A 24235-nucleotide genomic window follows, 5' to 3' on the forward strand; every position below is an offset into this window, starting at 1 on the left:
GGAAAAGTACATGGAGAAGAGGAAGAAGTTGTTTCTTGGGTTTGTTGATCTGGAGAAAGCATTCGATAGGGTTCCACACAAAGTATTGACATGGGCATTGAGGAAGTTAGGAGTGGAGGAATGGTTGATCAGAGTAGTGATGGCAATGTACAAAAGAGCGCGCACAGCTGTAAGGACGAAGGACGGGAACAGTGGTGAGTTTGAGGTGAAGGTGGGAGTGCATCAGGGGTCGGTACTAAGTCCACTACTATTTGTAGCTGTCATGGAGGTGCTGGCTCAGAACGTAAAGGAGGGTTTACCGTGGGAGTTGTTGTATGCAGATGATCTGGTGTTGATTGCGGAAAGTATGGATGGACTGAAGGAAAAGATGAACAAGTGGAAGGAATGTATGGAGACAAAAGGTCTGAAGGTGAATATCGGAAAGACGAACGTGATGGCAAGTGGTAAAGCATGTGGTGAGGTGGAAAGAACTGGGAAGTGGCCGTGTGCAGGAAGGGTGTCGGAGTGAACTCCATTCAATGTACAATGTGCGCTGAGTGGGTTCATCAAAAATGTAGTGGTCTGAGAGGGTCATTTACCAGTGTGGCAGCTACATTCAAATGTAAGGTGTGCACAGAGGGAGCTGCAGATGGAGGAAATGTTGAGTTGGATCTTGGAGACGGCGTGAAGCTGGAAGGTGTGAAAACATTTTGCTACCTCGGAGACATGCTGAATGGAGAAGGTGGATCAGACTCGGCAACGGTTGTTCGAGTGAGATGTGCATGGAAGAAGTTTCGGGAACTGAGTGGCGTGCTGATGAGGAGGGGAGTGTCGCTGAAGCTGAAGGGAAAGGTGTATGCTGCATGTGTGAGAAGTGTTATGATTTATGGGAGCGAGACATGGGTAATGAACGTAGAGCAGCAACCAAGGCTGGAAAGGGTGGAAATGCGAATGGTTCGATGGATGTGCGGAGTATCGTTGAGAGAGAGGAAGACAAATGATGAATTGCGAAAGATGATGGGAATATTGCCTGTGATTGATGCTGTGAAGAGGAACAGGTTGAGATGGTTTGGTCATGTGTTGAGGAAGGATGAAAGTGACTGGTTGAGAAGAGTGATGGAAGTTAATGTAGAAGGAAGTAGAGGACGGGGAAGACCGAGAAAGACTTGGCTAAAGATGGTGGAAGAAGAAATGCGGGCAAGGGGGTTAACAAGGAGAGATGCAGAAAATAGGGCAAAATGGAGAAGATTGTCATGGGGACCGCAAGGCTAACCCCCGCTCTAGCAGGGAAAATGGCCTTAAAATGCATGTTGTTGTTGTTGTTGTTGTTGTTGTTGTTGTCCATAAGGGGTTTGTTTGTGAACAAGATATCTCAAAAAGCTGTGGACTGATTCGGGCGAAATTTGACAGAGAGGTATTGTATGTGACAAGGATGAAACGATTAGATTTTGGTGAAGATCCGGATTAGGCTACTAGAATTTTAAAGTGATTCTTCACCATTGGGAGATAGGGCCAAAAACGATACATAGCATGATATCTCAAAATGATGTGGACGGATTTGGACGACACTTGGTGGACAGGTTGGGTGTGGGACAAGGAAGAATCGATTCGATTTTGGTGAAGATCTGAATATGGATTCGGATATGAGAATTATTTAATTTTTATGTGATTCTTCACCATTGAGTGATGGGGCTAAAACCAGCATATAGCAGGATATCTCAAAGTCATGGATGGATTTGGACGAAACTTGGTGGACAGTTTGTGTGTGGGACAAGGAAGAATCGATTCGATTTTGGTGAAGATCTGGATTCGGCTAGTATAATTATTTAAGTGATTCTTCACCATTGAGAGATATGGCCAAAAACGATACATAGCATGATATCTCAAAAAGTTGGACGGATGATTTTGATTAAATTTGATTCTGTATTGTGCTTTTCTGGTTTACTCTGCGATACAAAACGTCAACTGTTCACCTGGCAGTGGTATGCTCACTACTGAGTGCCGTTCTCGTTCTGTCCGTTTGCCTGTTTGTAATACTTGGAATTTTTTTTTTTTGAATTTTTTGGGGATTTTCAAAAGGAGTGCCATTCTACTTTGTTCTGCTTTGCCAAGTGTTGCTCTATGAGTGATTTTTCATCTGTTTGTCTGTATGTCAGTCGCCTACAGGTCACAATTTTCAACAGATCGTCGCGAAAATTCACCAAATGGTCGAGTTGGTCATAAGCAAGAAGCCTATTGTTTTTGGGGTCAATAGGTAAACATAGGCCAAAGGTTACCAACTTTGTCAAATTACTAAAATCCTCAATTTTCATCCGATTGCCTTGAAATTTGAAGAGGATTTGCATACTGTATATGGTCACTGAATTCAATCACCAATTATATTTTCGGTCAACTTAGGCCAAAAGGTCAACATAGGCCAAATTTCTAAAATCATCAATTTTCATCTGATCGACTTTGAATTTTATGAGGATTTGCAGCATATCTGGACAATGAATTCAACGCCCAACTATTTTTGAGGTCAACATAGGCCAAAAGGTCAACATAGGCCAGATTTCTAAAATCCTCAATTTTCATCCAATTGACTTGAAATTTTAAGAGGATTTGCATATCTGGACACTATATTCAACCACCAATTATTTTTGAGGTCATCATCGGCCAACAACTTATTTTAGGGATTTTGCAAGTATCGTGCTATGCACGACATATTTCTTGTTTGTTTATTAATGGAAATCACCCCCAAATAATGCATAATGCCACTCTAGGTAAGGGGATAGGAAAGGTTAAAGCAAAACAAAATAAAAATAAATAAATAAAAAAAACAAAAAAAAACATCCAAGACATAGGAAGTACCAGAAGTCAGGTAAATGTGATTAAACCTCAAATAAGTAGTAATGTGGGGGTTACCCCATTGGGACATAATCCACAGGCACGGGACCAGTGGGGCTATTGATGGTATGGGCGCGGCGTGCGCTCGGTTGTTGGAGCCACGCCCCCTTAAGAGTGATTTGCGTTATAAAAGATGCGTGAGTTCCGGTATTAGTTTAGTTCTTTTGGAATAAAGGAGCTTTGAACAAGCCACGAAGTGTCTCGTCCTCTCGTGTCCGCAACTCCTACATTGGTGACCCCGACGTGATTTGAACACGCAACCTTTTGATCTGGAGTCAGTGGTCCGGGAGGACACAACAGTAACTACAGTTACTCCTACAGTAACTTATATCAAACAATAACAAATAAGTATAATTGACATTCCTCTTAAAGCTGAGTGGATTCTAGGATAATGAGAAGCACATTACAGGTAGTGAATTCCAGAGTGAGACAGCACGAGGGATCCTCTTTTTCATGTTTTTTCCATTAGTTTCATCCCTGGCTTTTCATCTCTTACTCTTGCTGTGTTAGAGCTTTTATTCAGCTTGTTCATCCTCGTTGTCCATTCTTCCTCATGCCTATTCTTCCTCGAAGTATACCGCTGTTGTCTCCCTCTACCTTGGCGTTGATGCATCTCCCACCTTTCCACTACGTTCCTCTTGTTCTGGTCTGTTCTGTGTTCTACGTCTTCCACGAGCCTCGACTTTACATACAAAAAAAAGAAGACACCACCTCGGTACCCAATTTAGCGAGGGGCAATTATTCAGGTCAGTATGGTTACAGCTGTGAAGACCTCAGTATGACTTCCACAGGTGAGGAATTTAAATGAAAACACAGCAGCAGAAACCAGCTTGGATTGCACAGATGATCATCGGAACAATTTGCACTGCCTTTCTCAAAGGTAAAGTTGTTCCTGCAGCCCTACAGCAACCACAAACTCCTGGGACTACCAACACCTCAGTAAGAGATTATATACATGTTCACCCAAAAATGAACAATGTATTATTACATTAGTTGATTCAAACTGTGCTCGTACGAATGAAGATTCCGTTGGTTTTTTTTTTTTTTTTTCCTCAAATACCGTTAGACCTCGCAATCGGGACTAGCTCCCCAGCACAAACCTAATTCATTTTGGTCGTGCTTGAACCTCAAACCAAGCACAAGGCCTGCACGTGGTGCTGGTGAGCGCACTCACCGTGCATGGCGTGTTTGCTGTTGGTAAGCAAGCGAGCCAAAGCCCAGAAAGCATCCTCCTCGTTCAGGTACATGAGCAGCAATGCAACATTCTGGCTCATGCCTTGGCAGTAACCTACCTCCTGCAAAAACATCAGCAACAAACAAATTAAAAATACACTTTTCCCTGCGCAGGAAGTTTTTCTCTGATTAAAGAGGTGTTATCATCCAATCCTTTAAGAGTTTGATAAACTCCTGGATATGAACAAAACATCTCTCAAATTTCTCAAATCAAAGGCCTCCAGTACTTGTTGTGCATTTAAGTGACTGAAATGGATTGATCGTTTTTAAGGGCTGTGGCAACCCACGGTGTATCGGTGCGATAGAAATCGCCACTGTGATTATTCATGCTGTCAGATTTGTCTTGGTGGGCCGGGGCTTTATAGCAATGCACGAGGCCAGCTGCCAATCATTTTTTTTTTTGTATAAATTGAGGCACATGTAAGAGCTAACACATATAACATATAATAAAGGAGATTTAGAGCCGCAGCTTGTCGCACATACATGTGTTAACTGATCTCCCCTCTCCTTTTATTATTACAAGCCCCCTGTGCTCCCCCAACAACTCACCAATTTCAAATGCCACTCCATCCCTGCCAAGCTACTTGGCTGGGATTTCATTTTATATGTACAAGAACACACCATTGCAAGCGATACGAGACTCCACGCTGCGGTCGAGTTTATAAAAGGAGGCCGCAGCCTGAGAAGGAGAGGAGGAAAGGCTCACAGACATTTCTGCATTCAGAGTGCAGAAATCTGAATGCAGAGTCGAGTGCATTGAGACTTTCTTAAAGAGAGAAAGGCCGAGATTCTTTGTTTACCATGTGCTGGAGGGTCGCCAGAGCAACAGGCCTGCTGCACCCCCAAAACAGCCACATCTTTGGACCAACCTGCCAAACCTTCAGTAAATACAGACTTTGCATTTAATATGGCATATTTTTTTTTCTTGACTTGGGTTTACGTTCTTAACTCAGTATATCAATCTGGTGAGTTTCTTTTACACTTTGTTGATTTATTTGTTAAAAGAACCATGTGACTGATTGTCTGTCACAGCAAGAAGTCAACAACAGGATAATATCCCAGGTGGCGTGGCAAAATGTACGGACAGGTGCATTTGATGATTGGCTTCACAGTCGGGTATACAAGGGTTGTTGCGTTCTGTATTAGTGGAAAACAACTGCTGCACGTCTCCAAAGGTTATTGCCGCTTCCTCTGAAGATGGTCCGTCAACTCGACAATGCTGTTTGTCATGGAGTGGTGGCTTTACGAAATTACGGCATGAAACAGTGTGCTATTGCTCGGCAGTATGGTATCACTCAAGGTCAGGTGTCAAAGATCCTGAAACGAAATGCTCAGCGGGGTGTCCCTACTCCAATACCGAGGCCAGGACGTCCCCGCAGAACCACAAGGAGGGATGATCGTCAGCTGCACCGGTTAGTCCGCAATGGCCGTACCAAGTCAGCTAATCGGCTTAGGGCTGAGTGGCAGCAACTGACAAATGTGCCTGTATCCAGAAGGCTATTCAACCAACAACTGGTTCAACCAGGCTATTGTGCCAGGCGTCCCGTGAGAAATCCACGCCTGACCAGACAACACCGCCAGCGCCGATTGCAGTGGGCCAGAGAGCACCATCAATAGCAGCCAGGACACTGGAATCACGTGATCTTCAGTGACAAGTCTAGATTTCTGGTCTATCGTCAAGATGGCCGCGTCCGAGTGTGCAGACAAGTGCATGAAGCCTACAACAAAGATTGTATAGTGCCAAGAGTCCAAGCTGGAGGTGGTGGGGTGACCGTTTGGGCTGCTTTTCATGCAGGGGGCAAAACTGACCTGGTTGTTCTGAATGGAAACCTGAACCAGTTCAAGTACAGGGCCATTCTGGAAGAAACATTGCTTCCATTTGCTCGTGCAGCCTTTCGAGGAAACTTTGTCTTCCAAGATGACAATGCACGGCCTCATCGTGCTCACATGATCCAACACTTTCTTGCTGACCGTGGTGTAGAGCATATGGAGTGGCCTGCCATGTCCCCGGATATGAATCCGATAGAGAACTTGTGGGCAGAATTAAAGTGTCAAATTGACCACTTGGACCAGCAGCCGACCTCTGTGTGTGAATTGCAGCAGGCTATTGTCACTGCATGGCAAGCGATTCCTGTCCAAACCTTGGCAAATCTCGTGAACAGCATGCCTCAACGTGTACGTGCTCTCCTGAATGCTCGTGGGGGTTACACGAAGTACTGAACTGTAATTTTACTGTCCGTAATCCCAGTCGTAATTTAACTTTTGTTTTTGTTTAAAAAAAAATTGGCTAATGTGCAAAATAAAGAGATACTTCTGGAAAACGTACAGAAGTTTAACACAGTACTGTCCATGAATTGAGTTCGATATCAGTTTACATCACTTTCAAGGATCAATTTATTTGTTTCGAAATGTCAAATGTTGTTTTTGTTTCTTTTAAAGGGCACATTAACAAAATCTAGAATAATTTCAACATAATTCCAATGAAATTTTGGTTCTAAGACATCTTGAAAAGCAAGTTCAGCCCCACAAAAAAGATATTCCATATTAAATGCCAAGTCTGTATGTTGCAGCAGTAAAGTAATCCCCTACATCATCTCTTTTCTATCTTCGGTGTTTAGCTTAATTATCTGCCCACCCGACCAATCCATACCTCTCCACTTGTCACCAGGCTTGGAGCATTAGTCACGTTTTAAGTTAAGGTACGCGTGCAGTGTTTGTCTTGTTCAGGCCTCTGTGCAGGATTGGTGCCTTTTTGTAATAGTTTAAACAATATTATACGAGGGTTTTTTAAAATTCACACCATTTATTTAATTATTTTTTTGCAATCTTTTTTTGTTTGCAATCTTTAGAGTGGAGACTTCTCCTCTGCCCATCATGCTAATTAGGAGAATAGGCAGCCATTGGATAAACGATGACTTCCAATTCCTCGGGCTTTGTGCACCCTGTGGAAGTAACAACACTCCAATACGTGGCTGAGGGGGAATTGAGGGGGAATTGGGCTTCCATCAGAATACACCTGTGGAACCAACTTCAACATTTTCTTCAATGTCATTCTTCCCTCTGGGTATTCAAAGACAGCTGTTCACCACCGTCTCCAATTGTCCCCATTTCAAGACCATGACATTTTCTACCCTCGTTCACCTCCTACCCCCACCTAAAACCCACCTTCCAAATTTCCAGTTTTCATTTTGATATTCAAATTTTCCATGAGCGTGCTCGACGAGTCAGGGAAGTTAAATAAAAATGGGAACACAGCGTAAAGTTATTCGGGTCACCCAAGAGTCTTTGGGAGCTGTGGGGTCCTCTTGAAGAGTTTTCTGGGCTTTCTTGGGTGCTGCCTATCAGGAGTTGAGATCTCCGATCTCCAATGCTGCAAGACACTCTGGTGATCAGATGCAGTTCCCTGGTGTTTTTCCTCTTCCTGGCTGACGTGCAGAGAACGAGGTCGAATATCAACCCCGTACAGATGGCTACACAGAGCCCACCATGTGGCCAACATTGCCACAAGTAACAGGTTTCATTCTCTCTCTATCTCATCCTCTCCTCTCCTCTCTGTCCCATCTTCTTCCTCGAGTGAATGAGATATGGCTACAGTATAAGATAAGGCCTGCGATAAATCGCCTACTCTTCACAAAATACCCTGTGGGGTTTTTAACATCCACCAGTTGATGCTAACAGATGGGGTGTCCAGTTTAACACTCAATCGAGGGACAGTACACTTTGTGATGCCATGCAAAAGGAAAATAATGGTTGGGGTGGAGGGGGAGTGGGGTTGTAGGGTCAAGCAATGCACACGACTAAACTTACCACATTATACATGGAGTACGCCAATAAAACGTGAAACAATGCTTGCTGCCTGCAATGAACACAAACAGCACAGCACTATCAGTGAGCCAATGGTGGTACAGCTGTCTTGATAATCCATCACATGGGAGAGAGCCTCACACAAGTGTCAAAAACAAAATTCCCATTGGAAGTTGGTATCGTTAAAGCCCAGTGGGAAATCTTCCACTTGGGAATTGCACAAAATGACGTTCTATTTGGGGTGGGGTGAGGTTTTGGTGTACTGCAAGTCCATCAAGACTCCATCCTGGATGAGTATGTCTTACGACAACCATATGACATCTCACCTGTCAGCACGATGTCAAACAATCCATTCCCACCTCAACCAGCAACAATTTTTTTGCAATTCCCATGAGCAGGATTTTCCAATGTATCCAAACTCAACTAAATTTCCAGGAAGATTTTGTGGGACATTTGCTTAAGATGTTCTTTCAACACTGGATCCTTCATGGTAACACGATATAGGAATGGAACGCTGACTTGATTTCCCAGAAACTACACAGTACGACAAAGTGAGTTGACTAATGGGACCCAAGTTACACTGCAGCATGGAGGATAATTATTCTACATCAAATAAACAAACTAAACATCACTGCTGTGAGATACAAAGCAAGTCCAAAACTAGAAAGCATCTCAAAATGCAAAGCCCGTCCACATCCACTTTTGTACCCAAACTAAACTTGACGAAAATGGATAAAAAATAAACAGGTGAATTATATTAATTCTGCAAAACGGAAGCGGCCGCCGCACGTCTTTCTCAGTCGCACCGTTTATGTGTGAAGAGTGCGCGCCGAATCTGTAACACGGAAGCTACACCCGTTTCTCAGTCGCTATGCACACGCTGCCATGTTACTTCGGAGCCACACGTTTATACAGGAAGAGTTCGTCAGGAGTCGATCTACTCTCTCCTGGTACGTAGAATAAACAGTATTTGTAGAATTTCAACAAAAGCCACATCACTGTTCATATCGGTAAATATTATTCCATCGTGTTTGGAAAAACTGGAAAATTTGGAAAAACAATATAGCCTATTTTACTCCCAGGGGTCCCAGGAATACCCACCCAAAATATTGTTGCGATCGGTTGAGCCGTTCTTGCAGTACCTTCGAACGGACGGACAGACATTTGGCGAATTATAGTAAGATTAATGTTCCCCATTTTAGTATAATAAAGGTTTTTTGAAAATTTGATGACAAAACTCAAATGGTAAATTTAAATTTCAGGTCAATTGGATGAAAATTGATAATTTTAGGTGACGCTGACCCTTTGACCTTTTCACCAAATTATTAATTTGCCTTCTCCATATTCTCATAATAAAGCTTTGTTGAAAATTTGACAAAATGCAAATGGTAAATTTAAATTTCAGGTGAATTGGATGAAAATCTTTTTTTTTTTTTTGGATACAAGATCGAGGCTCGTGAAAGAGCGAACATTAATCACACAGAAAGACAAACAGACACACAAAACAAATAACATCGGGAGCGGTAGACAAGATGGGGAGAGAGGGGGAAGGACACAAACACAACATTTGAGAGCAGGGACCGAGAGACATGGAGACATCGAGAGAACTGTGGGAGGGAGAGGGCTTTGGGGGGGAGGCATGGGAAGGGGGGGGGGGGGTGGGAGAGGTATAAAACATATGGACACTGCCAAGACTTCCAGGAACGAAGTTGGAATTTCAAACAAGGTGGATCTGGGGTGAATTAGTGGGGGTAGAAAAGATCAAGGTTTTGGATGGGGGAAGATAAGAGATGGTGGTGAACAGCTGTTTTGAAGACCTGGAGGGAGGAGTGTGATTGAAGTGAGTGTGGGAGTTTGTTCCAGAGGCGGGAGAAAAGAGGAATGAAAGAGTGAAGGTGAGCAGAGAGCCGAGATTTCGGCAGTTTAACCATCAGAGGGTGGCTGGCAGATCTTGTGCGACCTGTAGGAATATTTGGGGGACAGAGCACAGAGAGAGCTGGGGGAGCAAGGCCGGAGAGGAGTCGGTAGAAGACAGAAAGACCACCTACCTGCCTGCGGTGAGTGAGTGAAAGGCCCTCAGAGATAGCTTCATCGCGGGAGATTCCAATGATTCTGAAAGCTTTGGATTCAACAGCGTGAAGCCGAGCCAGGTGTGAGGCAGGAGCACCAGCCCATAGGGGAGAACAGTATTCCATTGAGCTGCGGATGAAAGCCTTGTATGTGGTGAGGTGCTCAGGTGTGCCTAGGAAGGACTTCGCACGACGGAGGATGCCCAGTCGGCGACTGGCTTTGGAGGCCAGCTTGGAAATGTGGTTTTCCCAAGAAAGATCATGGCAGATGGTGAGACCCAAAAGCTTGAGCGACAGAACTTCTTGGAGAGGATTGTTGAGAAAGTAGATGGGAGGGTTGTCCAGTCGATCTTTTCGGAGAGACATAGTAAGAGTGTGAGATTTGTCAGGATTGAAAGACATGTTCCACATGTTTGACGAGTCTGTGATTTTGTCCAGGTCTTCAGAGAGTGAGGAGGCTGCAGACTGCCGATCTGAGGGAAGAGGAATGGAGCGGCAGAGAGTGGAGTCATCAGCAAAGAGATACAGAGGATTTTCCAGAGAGTCGGAGAGATCACTGATAAAGACCAGAAAAAGCACAGGGCCCAGCACACTGCCTTGGGGAACTCCAGCCTGAACGGGAAGGGGAGATGAGAGAAATCCATTCAGGGCCACACGTTGACTACGACCAGAGAGGAAGTCCGCAAGCCATGCATGGAGATTTCCATGGATACCATAGGAGGAGAGTTTGGTGAGCAGAGCTGGGTGCCAGACCGTATCGAAGGCACGTGATATGTCAAGGGAGACAGTTCTGATTTCCTGTTTGGCGTTGAGGACCTCCATCCATTGTTGAGACAGCAGAAGCAGCATGTCCAGAGTAGAGTGACCTAGTCTGAAACCAAATTGATGATCAGAGATCAAGCCATTGGAGAAGAGGAAAGATTTCATATCCGAAGCAATGATGGATTCCATGACTTTGCTGATAATTGGGAGCAGGCTGATTGGTCTGTAGTTGCAAGGATCTGTTTTTGCACCTTTTTTGTGTAAAGCGGTAATGTTTGCTGATTTCCAGGATGCTGGCAGATGACCTTGAGCAAAGGATAGGGTGAAAAGAACAGAGAGAGGGTGAGATAGAGCGGCAGAGCAGGATTTTAGGAACCGTGGGCTGATGCCATCTGGTCCAGTTGCAGAATCAGAGTCGAGGTTTGACAAAAACTCCTCCACCTTGTCAGGAGAGAAGGTCACAGAGTCCAGGAGCAGTTTGGTTCGACTGGGAAAGGTGGGAACAGAGAGAGATGGGTTTGGGACTAAGGATTTTGAGGCAAACACAGAGTTGAGGCATTCGGCTTTGTCACGTGCGATGTCAACTGTGTGGCCATTTGAGGTAAGGGAGGGGATGGAGGGGGAACAAACACCAGAAACGGATTTGACCAGACGCCACCAGGATTTGGAGGAAGGAGACAGGTTTGAGAGTTCATTCTTGAGTGAGGAGAGATAGTGCTTCCTGGCACTCCTGAGGGTAGACACACACTTGTTCCGAGCTTGGTGGAAGGAACTGAGATTTCCTTCAGTTGGATTAGCCTTCCAAGAGGCAAAGGCAAGTTGTTTCAGGGCAACTGCCTCACCACAAGATTCAGTGTACCATGGACGGGAGGAAGGGTAAGACAACTGAAGGCGAGATGGGATAAATCTGTGCATGAGAGAGATCAGTTTGCTTTGGAAGAATTCCCAGGAAGAATTGATGTCAAAGGCAGTGGAGATGGGAGACCAATCCAGACGATTGATGGCTGCTTGAAGACCGTCCCAGTCGGCCTGAGTGAAATGCCAGACTCGTCGACGCTGAGGAGGCTCTCTGAGAATGGCCAGAGAGATGTCCACTTTGACAAGCACATGATCAGAAGAACCGATTGGAGCAGAAGAAGAGCAGCAGACATTAGCAGGGAAGTTAGTCATAACCAAGTCTAGAAGAGAAGATACTCCATTGGCTGAGATCCGGGTCGGGAAATTGACAGATTGTGTCAATCCCAGTGAGTCACAGAAGTCCTTTGCTGAGGTGCCATGACTGGTGAGAGAGGAACCCACACCCAACCAGGTGGCATGATGACAATTGAAGTCACCACATATGAGGAAGAGAGAGTTGGGATGAGTGGATAGAAGTTGGTCCATGTTGTCAGACAGTGAAATGTAGATGGAGTCATCACTGTTTGGGGGACGGTACAGAACACATATGAACAAAAGGTGGGAGCGGAGAGGAAGCCGTAGCCAGAGGTACTCCTGGGGGTGAGGAGGAGAGAGGGCAGTGCAAGGAGAGTGAGGAAGAGAGTTTTTGATAAAGATAGCCACCCCACCACCAGGCCGAGGCTCAGGTCTATCATACCGGAGGAGGGAGTAACCAGGAAGAGATTTTAAGGAATCAGAGACATCTTGAAGGAGGAAAGTCTCTGTTAAGCAGATCAAGTCTGGATTGTCAGAAGCAACCTGTATGGAGAGATCAGTCAGGTTTGAGCGAAGGCCCCGGATGTTTGAGGTCCATACCGTTAATGAAGAGAGAGGGGGAGCATCGGGTACAGGACAGGGGAGGGGAGGAGTAGGGTAAGATGAAGGATGAGAGGGGGAGGTAGGGAGAGCAGTTGTTAGTGTGTCAGCGATTGCAGAAGAGTTCCAAGAAAGGGAAGGATGAGGAGGATGAAAGGTTTGAAGGTGAAGGGATGAGGCACAGAGAGGGGTTGTTTGAGGGGGGGCAGAGGAAAGAAGAAGGTTGGGGGGGGGGTGGAGGTATGAGATAGAAGGGAGACGAAGTGGGGAGGAGGCAGCTTTGAGGAGGAGGGGGGAGGAGGGAGAATTGGAGAGGAATGGTATGGGGGGAGATTTGAATGGGAGGGGTTGGGGGGGAGTTTTGAAGGGGAGGAGTGAGGGGGGAGTTTAGGAGGGGAAGGGCAAGGGGGGAGTTCAGGAGTGGAAGGGCAAGGGGGGAGTTCAGGAGTGGAGGGGTAGGGGGGGAGTTTAAGAGTGGCGGGGCAAGGGGGGAGTTTAGGAGTGTAGGTGCAAGGGGAGGGATTTGGATGGGAGGGGCAAGAGGGGAGTTTAGAAAGTGGATGATTAATGAAAGACGAACATTGAAAACAAATTGGGTTTGTTGTGATTTTCAAGTTAGCAATCCGGTTCAGAATGATGGAGGAGGGATGGAATGAATGTGAATTTAGACCATGTAGTGAGGGAGACGTATAAGATATTGAATTTCTTTTTTTTGAGGTGGAATGAGTTGGAGAGGAAATTGAGAAAAGCCTTTTAAATAGGAAGAAAAACAGCGTGTTGTAAAATACCACCGAGTAAAACACTGAAGGGGAAAGGTTATACATATTTAAATAATATTTAAACAGAACCGTGAACAATCTTATGTGCACAAAAATACCAACGGGGGGAGAGCCGAGAGGGACCACCACGAGTCACGTGAAGGGCAAACGGTGGATGGCAAGGAGTTAATGGGGGCGGGGCGAACAGCACACCTGGACAGAAAATACAGGATGAGTCAACAGTACACGTGGAGAAAGGAAAATAAATGTTTTTGGTTTTTTTTTGTTGTTTGTTTGGTTTTTGGGGGTGGGGGGGGGGGGGAGGTGGGGATTTAGAACGTTAGACAGAGTATTATGTTCGGGGTAGAAGGGAAAAAAACTAAGAGCCAAGCAAAACACGATTAAGATAACAAACACCGACGGGGGTACAACTACAAGGCCGCACACGAGGAGCAGAACACGATTAAATAATTACAAGTTACAGGAAATTTTTTTTTTTTTTTTTTTTTTTTTTTTTTTGTATACAATATCGAGGCTCGTGAAAGAGCGAACATTAATCACACAGAAAGACAAACCGACACATAAAACATATAACATAGGGAGCGGTAGACAAGATGGGGAGAGAGGGGGAAGGACACAAACACAACATTTGAGAGCAGGGACCGAGAGACATGGAGACATCGAGAGATCTGAGAGAGGGCGAGGGCTTTGGGGGGGGGGGGGCGTGGGAAGGGGGCAGTGGGAGAGGTATAAAACATATGGACACTGCCAGGACTTCCAGGAAAGAAGTTGGAATTTCAAACAAGGTGGATCTGGGGTGAATTAGCGGGGGTAGAAAAGATCAAGGTTTTGGATGGGGGAAGATAAGAGATGGTGGTGAACAGCTGTTTTAAAGACCTGGAGGGAGGAGTGGGATTGAAGGGAGTGAGGGAGTTTGTTCCAGAGGCGGGAGAAAAGAGGAATGAAAGAGTGAAGGTGAGCGGAGAGCCGAGATTTCGGCAGTTTAACCATCAGAGGGTTGCTGGCAGATCTTGTGCGACCTGTAGGAATATTTGGGGGACAGAGCACAGAGAGAGCTGGGGGTGCAAGGCCGGAGAGGAGTCGGTAGAAGACAGAAAGACCACCTACCTGCCTGCGGTGAGTGAGTGAAAGTCCCTCAGAGATAGCTTCATCGCGGGAGATTCCAATAATTCTGAAAGCTTTGGTTTCAACAGCGTGAAGCCGAGCTAGGTGTGAGGCAGGAGCACCGGCCCATAGGGGAGAACAGTATTCCATTGAGCTGCGGATGAAAGCCTTGTATGTGGTGAGGAGCTCAGGTGTGCCGAGGAAGGACTTCGCACGACGGAGGATGCCCAGTCGGCGACTGGCTTTGGAGGCCAGCTTGGAAATGTGGTTTTCCCAAGAAAGATCATGGCAGATAGTGAGACCCAAAATCTTGAGCGACATAACTTCTTGGAGAGGATTGTTGAGAAAGTAGATGGGAGGGTTGTCCAGTCGATCTTTTCGGAGAGACATAGTAAGAGTGTGAGATTTGTCAGGATTGAAAGACATGTTCCACTTGTTTGACCAGTCTGTGATTTTGTCCAGGTCTTCAGAGAGTGAGGAGGCAGCAGACTGCCGATCTGAGGGAAGAGGAATGGAGCGGCAGAGAGTGGAGTCATCAGCAAAGAGATAGAGAGGATTTTCGAGAGAGTCAGAGAGATCATTGATGAAGACCAGAAAAAGCACGGGGCCCAGAACACTGCCTTGGGGAACTCCAGCCTGAACAGGAAGAGGAGATGAGAGAAACCCATTCAGGGCCACACGTTGACGACGACTAGAGAGGAAGTTCGCCAGCCATGCGTGGAGATTTCCATGGATACCAAAAGAGGAGAGTTTGGTGAGCAGAGCGGGGTGCCAGACCGTGTCGAAGGCACGTGATATGTCGAGGGAGACAGCTCTAATTTCCTGTTTGGCATTGAGGACCTCCATCCATTGTTGAGACAGCAGAAGCAGCATGTCCAGAGTAGAGTGACCTGGTCTGAAACCAAATTGATGATCAGAGATCAAGCCATTGGAGAAGAGGAAAGATTTCATATCAGAAGCAATGATGGATTCCATGACTTTGCTGATAATTGGGAGAAGGCTGATTGGTCTGTAGTTGCTAGGATCTGTTTTTGCACCTTTTTTGTGCAAAGCGGTGATGTTGGCTGATTTCCAAGCAGATGGCAGTTGACCTTGAGCAAAAGAGAGGGTGAAGAGAACAGAGAGAGGGTGAGATAGAGCAGCAGAGCAGGATTTTAGGACCCGTGGGCTGATGCCGTCGGGTCCAGTTGCAGAATCAGAGTCGAGGGTTGACAGAAACTTTTCCACCTTGTCAGGAGGAAAGGACACGGAGTCCAGGAGCAGCAGGGTACGACTGGGTATGGTGGGTACAGAGAGGGATGGGTTTGGGACACAAGATTTAGAGGCAAACACAGAGTTGAGGCATTCAGCTTTTTCACGTGCGGAGTCAGCTGTGTAGCCGTTTGAGGTAAGGGAGGGGATGGAGGGGGAACAAACACCAGAAACGGATTTGACCAGACGCCACCAGGATTTGGAAGAGGGAGACAGATAAGAGAGTTCGGTCTTGATAACGGAGAGATATTGTTTCCTGGCTCTCCTGAGGGTGGACACACACTTGTTTCGGGCTTTGTGAAAGGAAATGAGATTTCCTTCCGTTGGATTTGCTTTCCAGGAGACGAAGGCAAGTTGTTTCTGGGCAACAGCCTCACCACAAGATTCCGTGTACCATGGACGGGAGGAAGGGTATGACAACTGAAGACGAGATGGGATAAATCTGTGCATGAGAGAGAGCAATTTACTTTGGAAGAATTCCCAGGATGAGTTGATGTCAGAGGTGGTAGAGATGGGAGACCAGTCCAGATGATTGATGGCTGCTTGAAGACCGTGCCAGTTGACCTGAGTGAAATGCCAGACTCGTCGACGCTGAGCAGGCTCCCTGAGGATGGTCAGAGAGATGTCCACTTTAACAAGGACATGATCAGATGTTCCGATCGGAGCAGAAGAAGAGCAGCAGACATTTTCAGGGAAGTTAGTCATAACCAAGTCCAGAAGAGAAGATGTTCCGTTGACTGAGATCCGGGTCGGGAAATTGACAGATTGTGTCAGTCCCAGTGAGTCGCAGAAGTCCTTTGCTGAGGAGCCATGGCTGGTGAGAGAGGTACCCACACCCAGCCAACTGGCATGATGACAGTTGAAATCACCACATATGAGGAAGAGAGAGTTGGGATGAGTAGATAGAAGTTGGTCCATATCATCAGACAGCGAGATGTAGATGGAGTCATCACTGTTTGGTGGACGGTACAACACACATATGAACAAGAGGTGGGAGCGAAGGGGAAGCCGTAGCCAGAGGTATTCCTGGGGGTGAGGTGGAGAGAGTGCAGTGCAGGGCGAGTGAGGAAGAGAGTTTTTGATAAAGATAGCAACCCCGCCTCCAGGACGAGGCTCAGGTCTATCATACCGGAGGAGGGAGTAGCCCGGGAGAGATACTATGGAATCAGAGACATCATAAAGGAGGAAAGTTTCTGTTAAGCAGATCACGTCTGGTTTGACAGAAGCAACCTGTATGGAGAGATCGGTTAAGTTTGAACGAAGGCCCCGGATGTTTGAGGTCCATACCGTTAATGAAGAGGAAGGGGGAGCATCAGATACAGAACAGGGGGGAGGAGGGGTAGGGTAAGATGTGGAAGAGGTGGAAGAGGTAGGGAGAGCTGTTGAAGGTGTGTCAGAGATTTCAGAATAGCTCGGAGAAAGGGAAGGATGGGGCGGACAAAAGGTTTGATGGTGATTGGGTGAGCCACAATGAGGTGTTATTTGAGGAGGGGGAAGAGCGAGGCAGAAGGTTGGGGGAGATGGAGGTGAGAGTTTGAAGGGGGAAGAAGCGGGGAGGACGCTTTGAGGAGGGGGAGTGAGCGGGGGGAAATTGAGAAGCAATGAGGGTGGGGAGATTTGAAGGGGAGGGGTGAGGGGGGAGTTTGGGAGGGAAGGGACAAGGGGAGGGATTTGAAAGGGATGGGATATGGGGGAGATTTGGAGGGGAGGGGTGAGGCAGGATTCTAGGAGGGGAGGGGCGAGGGGGCGTCTTGGCGGGGAGGGGTGAGGGGGTAGTTTAGGAGGGAGGGGGCAAGGGGGGAGATTTGAAAGGGATGGGTGATGGGGAAGATTTGGAGGGGAGGGGTGATGGGGAAGATTTGGAGGGGAGGGGTTATGGGGAAGATTTGGAGGGGAGGGGTGAGATTGGATTTTTGAAAGTGTACGATTTATGGGAAATGAACATTTATTGCAAAATGAGTTTCTTGTGACCTTCGAGTTAAAAATACGTTTAAGGACGCTGGATGGAGGATGGAGTGCAGGAGAGTTTAGGGAATGTAGAACAAAGGCACTATAGGAGATGGATATTTTTTTTGGGATGAATTGATTTGGTGAGCAAGTCGAAAGCAGCCTTTTAAAGAAGAAGAAGAAAAAGGTGTTATAAAATATGACGGAATACATAACTTGAGGGGAAAGTGTAAACATTGAAGGTTAATGAGTGAAAACTATCTGGGGAAATGGGGGAGAAACACGTGGTCGAAGAACGAATTCAAACCAAAAGTAACTATAATCAAAACAATAACGCATGGACGATAAAATAACGAGTTGAAATTTGACAATCTATCTGGGGAAATGGGGGAGAAACACGTGGTCGAAGAACGAACGAACGAATAAGAATGAATAAACGAATGAGAACAGAGAAGGAAATGTTTTTTTTTTGGATTTTTTTGAGTTGTGATTTACACAAGGAAGAGGGCTATGGGGTGAAAAGATTGGGAAAACAGAGAACGAAAGTTATTGGATCACAAAAACACGGACCGCTGAGAGAAAAACAAAGCCTCAAGGTTGTACAGTGTTCACTGTAGTGTACAACTACAAGGCCTCAAAACACGACCCGAATTAACACGATTTTCAATACAGGTATGAAAGATTTGCACCGAAAATCTTCGTCGGGAGACAATATATACACCATAAAATAAATAGTTATAACGAAAATACAAATGGGAACAATTACTTAACTTCGATTTCGATGGATAGCATGGAGAGCTGAGAATAAACGAACCCTCGCCAGCAAGACCAGAAACGGAAGTCCACCGGAAACCAATTGATGATTTTAGGTGACGCTGACCTTTAACCTTTTGACTTTTTGACAAAATTATTCATTTGCCTTTTCCATGTTATCATAATAAAGATTTGGTGAAAATTTGATGAAAAACCCAAATGGTAAATGTGTTATGGCCTGGACAGACATACACAGTCACACAATTGCAAGACCCCATCTCCTGCTGCACGGCCGACGGCCTAAATATCGTGCTCCAGGGCAGCCTACTAAAGATGGCGCCCAAGCCGCCTTAAGTACAGTTTGACAAAGTTATATAACCTTAACATCTTATTGAACCATGCTGATAGTGTCAAAGTTATCCCACCATTCCTGAGTGCATTTGCCAGCACCACCCATGGTATGGATGGAACAAGGCCTATGAGCTCGCCTAGCGTGCCCAACCGGCCTTAATCACAGTTCAGCAAAGTTGTATAAAATTTAACCACGCGTTTATTTTTCTTCCCGAGAATGTGCATTCTGTCCACGATTGTGACTATTAATCCTGTGTTTTATAATTTGGGTAATTTATTCACCCAGTTTATGTTTGTGTTGTTGTCAACGGCAATCCCTCTACTCCTCATAGTGGAGGTTTGTTTGCACATGACAAACATTTATCATGATGTACATAGCATAATGAGATTCTAAGTGAATTAGCTTATTAGCTAATCTACATCCTGGTGAGACTCTGCATTGTAAAATAGCCTGTCGTGTCTTTCTATTGTAATACAACAGTGAAGGATGTTTATGAATTAACTGCATCAGGGAAAGCAAAGGAAAGCTCACTTTTCAACGAAACGGTCGCGGAACATAATGTGGTCACGGAACGTTCTGTTCACGTCCAGGTCGATCTGCCGAACGTCCGGCGATGAGCACCGTGCACGAAGCTTCATCTCCTGCTCCAGGAAAAGAAAGTGTGGAGATGTGTGGAGAAAGGAATAAATGGGGTCAACCATATCATAGTTAACATCAAGCAAAATGTACAATCAGACAGACATAGGATGCCTGATCAAAGCAGGTCACTCCATTAAGTCAAACTGCACTGCCATGGCCAATGCAATCAGGACAGCAATAGAAACAGCAGATGCAACAATAAATACGATGCAGGAATTTTTAAAAAGTACAAGATCATCTGCAAAGTTAATGGAACAATAGTTAAAACATCAAAAATAAATAAATAAAGCTAAAAAAAACAATTACTGGCTTTACGCTTGAAGATTGTATCTTAAATTACTGAGCATCATTGAATTACTGATTCAATGATATGAGATCTTTGTTTCCCTGCTTTGTTTGTTTGTTTGTTTGTTTGTTTGTTCCTTTGTCCGTTTGTTCCCCCGCCATCCCCTCCCTCACCTCAAACGGCCACACGGCTGACTCCGCACGTGAAAAATCTGAATGCCTCAACTCTGTGTTTACCTCTAAATCTTGTGTCCCAAACCCATCCCTCTCTGTACCCACCGTACCCAGTCGTACCCAGCTGCTCCTGGACTCTGTGTCCTTTCCTCCTGACAAGGTGGAAAAGTTTCTGTCAACCCTCGACTCTGATTCTGCAACTGGACCTGACGGCATCAGCCCACGGGTCCTAAAATCCTGTTCTTCTGCTCTTTCACTCCCTCTCTCTTCACCCTCTCTTTTGCTCAAGGTCATCTGCCATCTGCTTGGAAATCTGCCAACATCACCGCTTTGCACAAAAAAGGTGCAAAAACAGATCCCAGCAACTACAGACCAATCAGCCTTCTCCCAATTATCAGCAAAGTCATGGAATCCATCATTGCTTCAGATATGAAATCTTTCCTCTTCTCCAATGGCTTGATCTCTGATCATCAATTTGGTTTCAGACCTGGTCACTCTACTCTGGACATGCTGCTTCTGCTTTCTCAAAAATGGATGGAGGTCCTCAATGCCAAACAGGAAATTAGAGGTGTCTCCCTTGACATATCACGTGCCTTCGATACGGTCTGGCACCCCGCTCTGCTCACAAAACTCTCCTCTTTTGGTATCCATGGAAATCTCCACGCATGGCTGGCGGACTTCCTCTCTAGTCGTAGTCAACGTGTGGCCCTGAATGGGTTTCTCTCATCTCCTCTTCCTGTTCTGGCTGGAGTTCCCCAAGGCAGTGTTCTGGGCCCTGTGCTTTTTCTGGTCTTCATCAATGATCTCTCTGACTCTCTTGAAAAGCCTCTCTATCTCTTTGCTGATGACTCTACTCTCTGTCGCTCCATTCTTCATCCCTCAGATCGGCAGTCTGCAGCCTCCTCACTCTCTGCAGACCTGGACAAAATCACAGACTGGGCAAACAAGTGGAACATGTCTTTCAATCCTGACAAATCTCACTCTTACGATGTCTCTCCGAAAAAGACCGACTGGACAACCCTCCCATACACTTTCTGAATAATCCTCTCCAAGAAGTTCTGTCACTCAAGCTTTTGGGTCTCACTATCTGCCATGATCTTTCCTGGGAAAACCACATTTCAAATCTGGCCTCCAAAGCCAGTCGCCGACTGGGCATCCTCCGTCGTGCGAAGTCCTTCCTTGGCACACCTGAGCTCCTCACCACATACAAGGCTTTCATCCGCAGCTCAATGGAATACTGCTCTCCCCTCTGGGCTGGTGCTCCTGCCTCACACCTAGCTCGTCTTAACGCTGTTGAAACCAAAGCATTCAGAATCATTGGAATCTCCCGCGATGAAGCTAACTCCAAGGGCCTCTCACTCACTCGCCATAGGCAGGTTGGTGGTCTTTCCGTCTTCTACAGACTCCTCTCTGGCCTTGCCCCCCCCAGCTCTCTCTGGGCTCTGTCCCGCAAATATTCCTACAGGTCGCACAAGATCTGCCTGCAACCCTCTTATGGTTAAACTGCCAAAATCAAGACTCTCTGCTCACCTTCACTCCCCTTCATCCCTCTTTTCTCCCACCTCTGGAACAAACTCCCTCACTCTCTTCAATCCCACTCCACCCTCCAGGTCTTTAAAACAGCTGTTCACCACCATCTCTTATCTTCCACCATCCAAAACCTTGATCTTTTCTATCCCCGCTAATTTCACCCCAATTCTACTTTTTTGAAATACCAACTTCTGTCCTGGAAGTCCTTGTGTTCTATACTTCTCCCACCCCACGCCCCCCCCCCTTCCCACGCGTCCTCCCCCCAAGCCCTCTCCCCCCCACACATCTCCCTGCTCTTAAATGTTGTGTGCTCTCAAGTGTTTGTGTGCTTCCCCTTCTCTTGTCTTCCGCTCCCTCTTTTTATATATTTTGTTTGTCTGGTTGATTTGTTTGTGAAGTAAATGTCAGCTCTTTCACGAGCCTCGATTCAGTATACAAAAAAAAAAATAATAATAATTTTTTCCTTCGTTCCCTTGTACATCCCTTCCACTAACCTAACTTTTGCCTCTGGGACTCTCATTAATCTCAGTGTCACCATCACCTCTCTTGGGATAGTGTTGTAGGGTAGGCCTTCTCCAGATCCACAAATCCCAATGCCAATTTCACCTTGCACCTCCAACCTCTTCTCCACCAGCTGTCTCAGTGGAAACATCCCATCTGTCGTTCCCCTACCTTTTTCTAAACCCATGCTGCTCTCCACACTCTTCTTTATCCTCCCATCCAGAACCCTCTCCAGCACCTTCATGACATGACTAGGGAGTGTGATGCCCAAAAAAAAACTGTTCACCCTTCTCTTACCTTTCAGTTGCTTTACCTTTTATCTCTTTCCTTTTATTTGTCTTTCGACTTTGATGTTCAACATTGAGTGCTATTCTTACGTCCGTGAAGTTAAGGGCGCATTTCATTTTAAATGCTTCCCGATTCAAAGTGTGGATTGTACCATTACAAAAAAGAGGGAGTTGTTGATTGTACAATTACAAAAAAGGGGGGTGCTTATAAAACCTCATTACTGTGCTGTACTACAGTATTAATCACAAAATAATAATTGTATGTGCCCCTTGGTCCCTAACAACTCCACACGCTGCCTTCGCTTCCCCTCCCCTCTCCTCACGCTGCCTTCACTTCCCCTCCCCTCTCCTCACGCTGCCTTCACTTCCCCTCCCCTCTCCTCACGCTGCCTTCACTTCCCCTCCCCTCTCCTCACGCTGCCTTTGCTTCCCCTCCCCTCTCCTCACACTGAATTGGCTTCCCCTCCCCTCTCCTCATGTTGCCGTCACTTCCCCTCCCCTCTCCTCACACTGCCTTGGCTTCTCCTCCCCTCCTCATGCCGCCTTTGCTTCCCTTGCCCTCCCCTCCAGCTGCCTTCCTCCCCTTTCTCCCCCACCTGAATTCCCATCTCCACACACTGCTTTCCCTTCTCCTCTGCTCACGCTGCCTTCCATTCCCCTCTTCTCCTCTGCTCACGCTGCCTTCCATTCCCCTCCTCTCCTCACTCACCCCTCATCCCCTTCCTCTCTCTCCCCCACCCATTTCTCCTCCCTTCTCCTCTTCACTCAATCTTCCTTCTCTCCCCTTCTCTCCCCACTACCCTCCTCCCCGCTCTCCCCACTATCCTCCTCCCCGCTCTCTCTGCTACCCTCCTCCCCTGTCTCTTTCTCCCCCTCTTTTAATATTCCCGTCACAAAGCAAGCCTGCGTCACCCTGCAATGCCGGGTACCTTTGCTGCTACTAAATAAATAGCTGACTAATATTTGCGAGTCTGTACTTTGACCTGCACAGTGAGGAGGCGCATGATGTCCAACCCCAACATTCACAATACATAATCACACAAACCAAAATTATGACATAACTTTGCAAACATCCGAAGCCTGAGTTCTCCCACAATAATACTCACAAATTGGAAGAACTTCAACAGGTTCACAGAAAGTTGCTCCTTCATCAATTCTATTTCATCCAACTCCCCCATAAGTTTATTTTTCCACTTACTGTCAAGGGAATTCAGCATAATGTTGTGGTAGAATAAATCTTTATACTATGTAACTAGTTATGAGATTGGTGAGTGAACCAATGAGTGGTTCGTAAGAATGTCAGGAATGTACCTCGGAATATGGAACCTGGGAGTCCTTTTGTCCACCTTGTCACGGCCCCGGGCTAGAGCACATTCCTAGGCTTTCACTATTGTGAAGCAAATGTAGCATTGAAGGAATTCCCAGCAGGGGGGAGCGAGCTGGTGCCGGTGAGGCGAGCGGGGATGACGGAGTAACATTTCTGCGGAGAAGAGATTAACATTAGCGCAGGGAGGATTAACACTGCGGTGCCCATAAAAGCGTGAACATTTCCTGGACTCGACACACTTGTCACGAGAATCGCTGCCCAACGGAACGAACGAGTACGGAACGAGAAACAGCGCGAGGAGAGGACCGGCCAAGGAAGAATAACCAACGACTGGAGTACCAATCCGTTTAGCTATTGTAGTCTTTATTGAATTGAAACAAGTGACATTAATTATAATAAATCCTTACTTTATAAAGCTGTTTGGGCGTCTCAAGTCTCCTGAGTCTTAAACATTCTCCTACAATGTCTACACGGGACGAATGAGCACAAAGGAGAACAAATCAGTCACAGAGTAAATTAAATAGTTCGGAAAACACGATACTCGCACAGTTTAAGTATATATACACTATACAGCACTTCAATTTTAACACATGCTTTTAAAGATCGTTAAATACATCCGGAAGTTTAGCGCTGTTGAAGCAGTCTTATTCATTTCCCTTAGACACCACGCTATATGTATAGAACATGTCCACGTATTGATAAACTGGAGGTTCTCGGAAGTACGTATTATGAATGTGATTTATGTTCCACAATGTTCAAGGATATAGTTCAATCGACTATGAATGGATGAGGTGTGTGTGTGGGGGGGGGGGGGGGGGGGG

At 46.1% G+C, this 24235-nt stretch overlaps 1 protein-coding gene across 1 annotated transcript in view; it reads right to left on the reverse strand.

Moving 5' to 3' along the window:
* LOC137417909 (uncharacterized) overlaps nucleotides 1-19372 on the reverse strand; it is a 41261-nt gene extending 21889 nt beyond the window's left edge. The window contains exons 1-3 of the mRNA XM_078783937.1: nucleotides 19203-19372; nucleotides 7906-7954; nucleotides 4040-4160 (exon numbers count right to left, since the gene is read on the reverse strand). Of these exons, the coding sequence (XP_078640063.1) occupies nucleotides 4040-4160; nucleotides 7906-7954; nucleotides 19203-19372 (340 nt within the window). The remainder of the gene's footprint in view (nucleotides 1-4039; nucleotides 4161-7905; nucleotides 7955-19202) is intronic.
* Between the last annotated feature and the right edge of the window lie 4863 nt (nucleotides 19373-24235).

This window comes from Myxine glutinosa, chromosome 8 (genome assembly GCF_964187855.1).
Source record: "Myxine glutinosa chromosome 8, kmMyxGlut1.1, whole genome shotgun sequence".
NCBI classification, from domain to species: Eukaryota; Metazoa; Chordata; class Myxini; order Myxiniformes; family Myxinidae; genus Myxine; species Myxine glutinosa.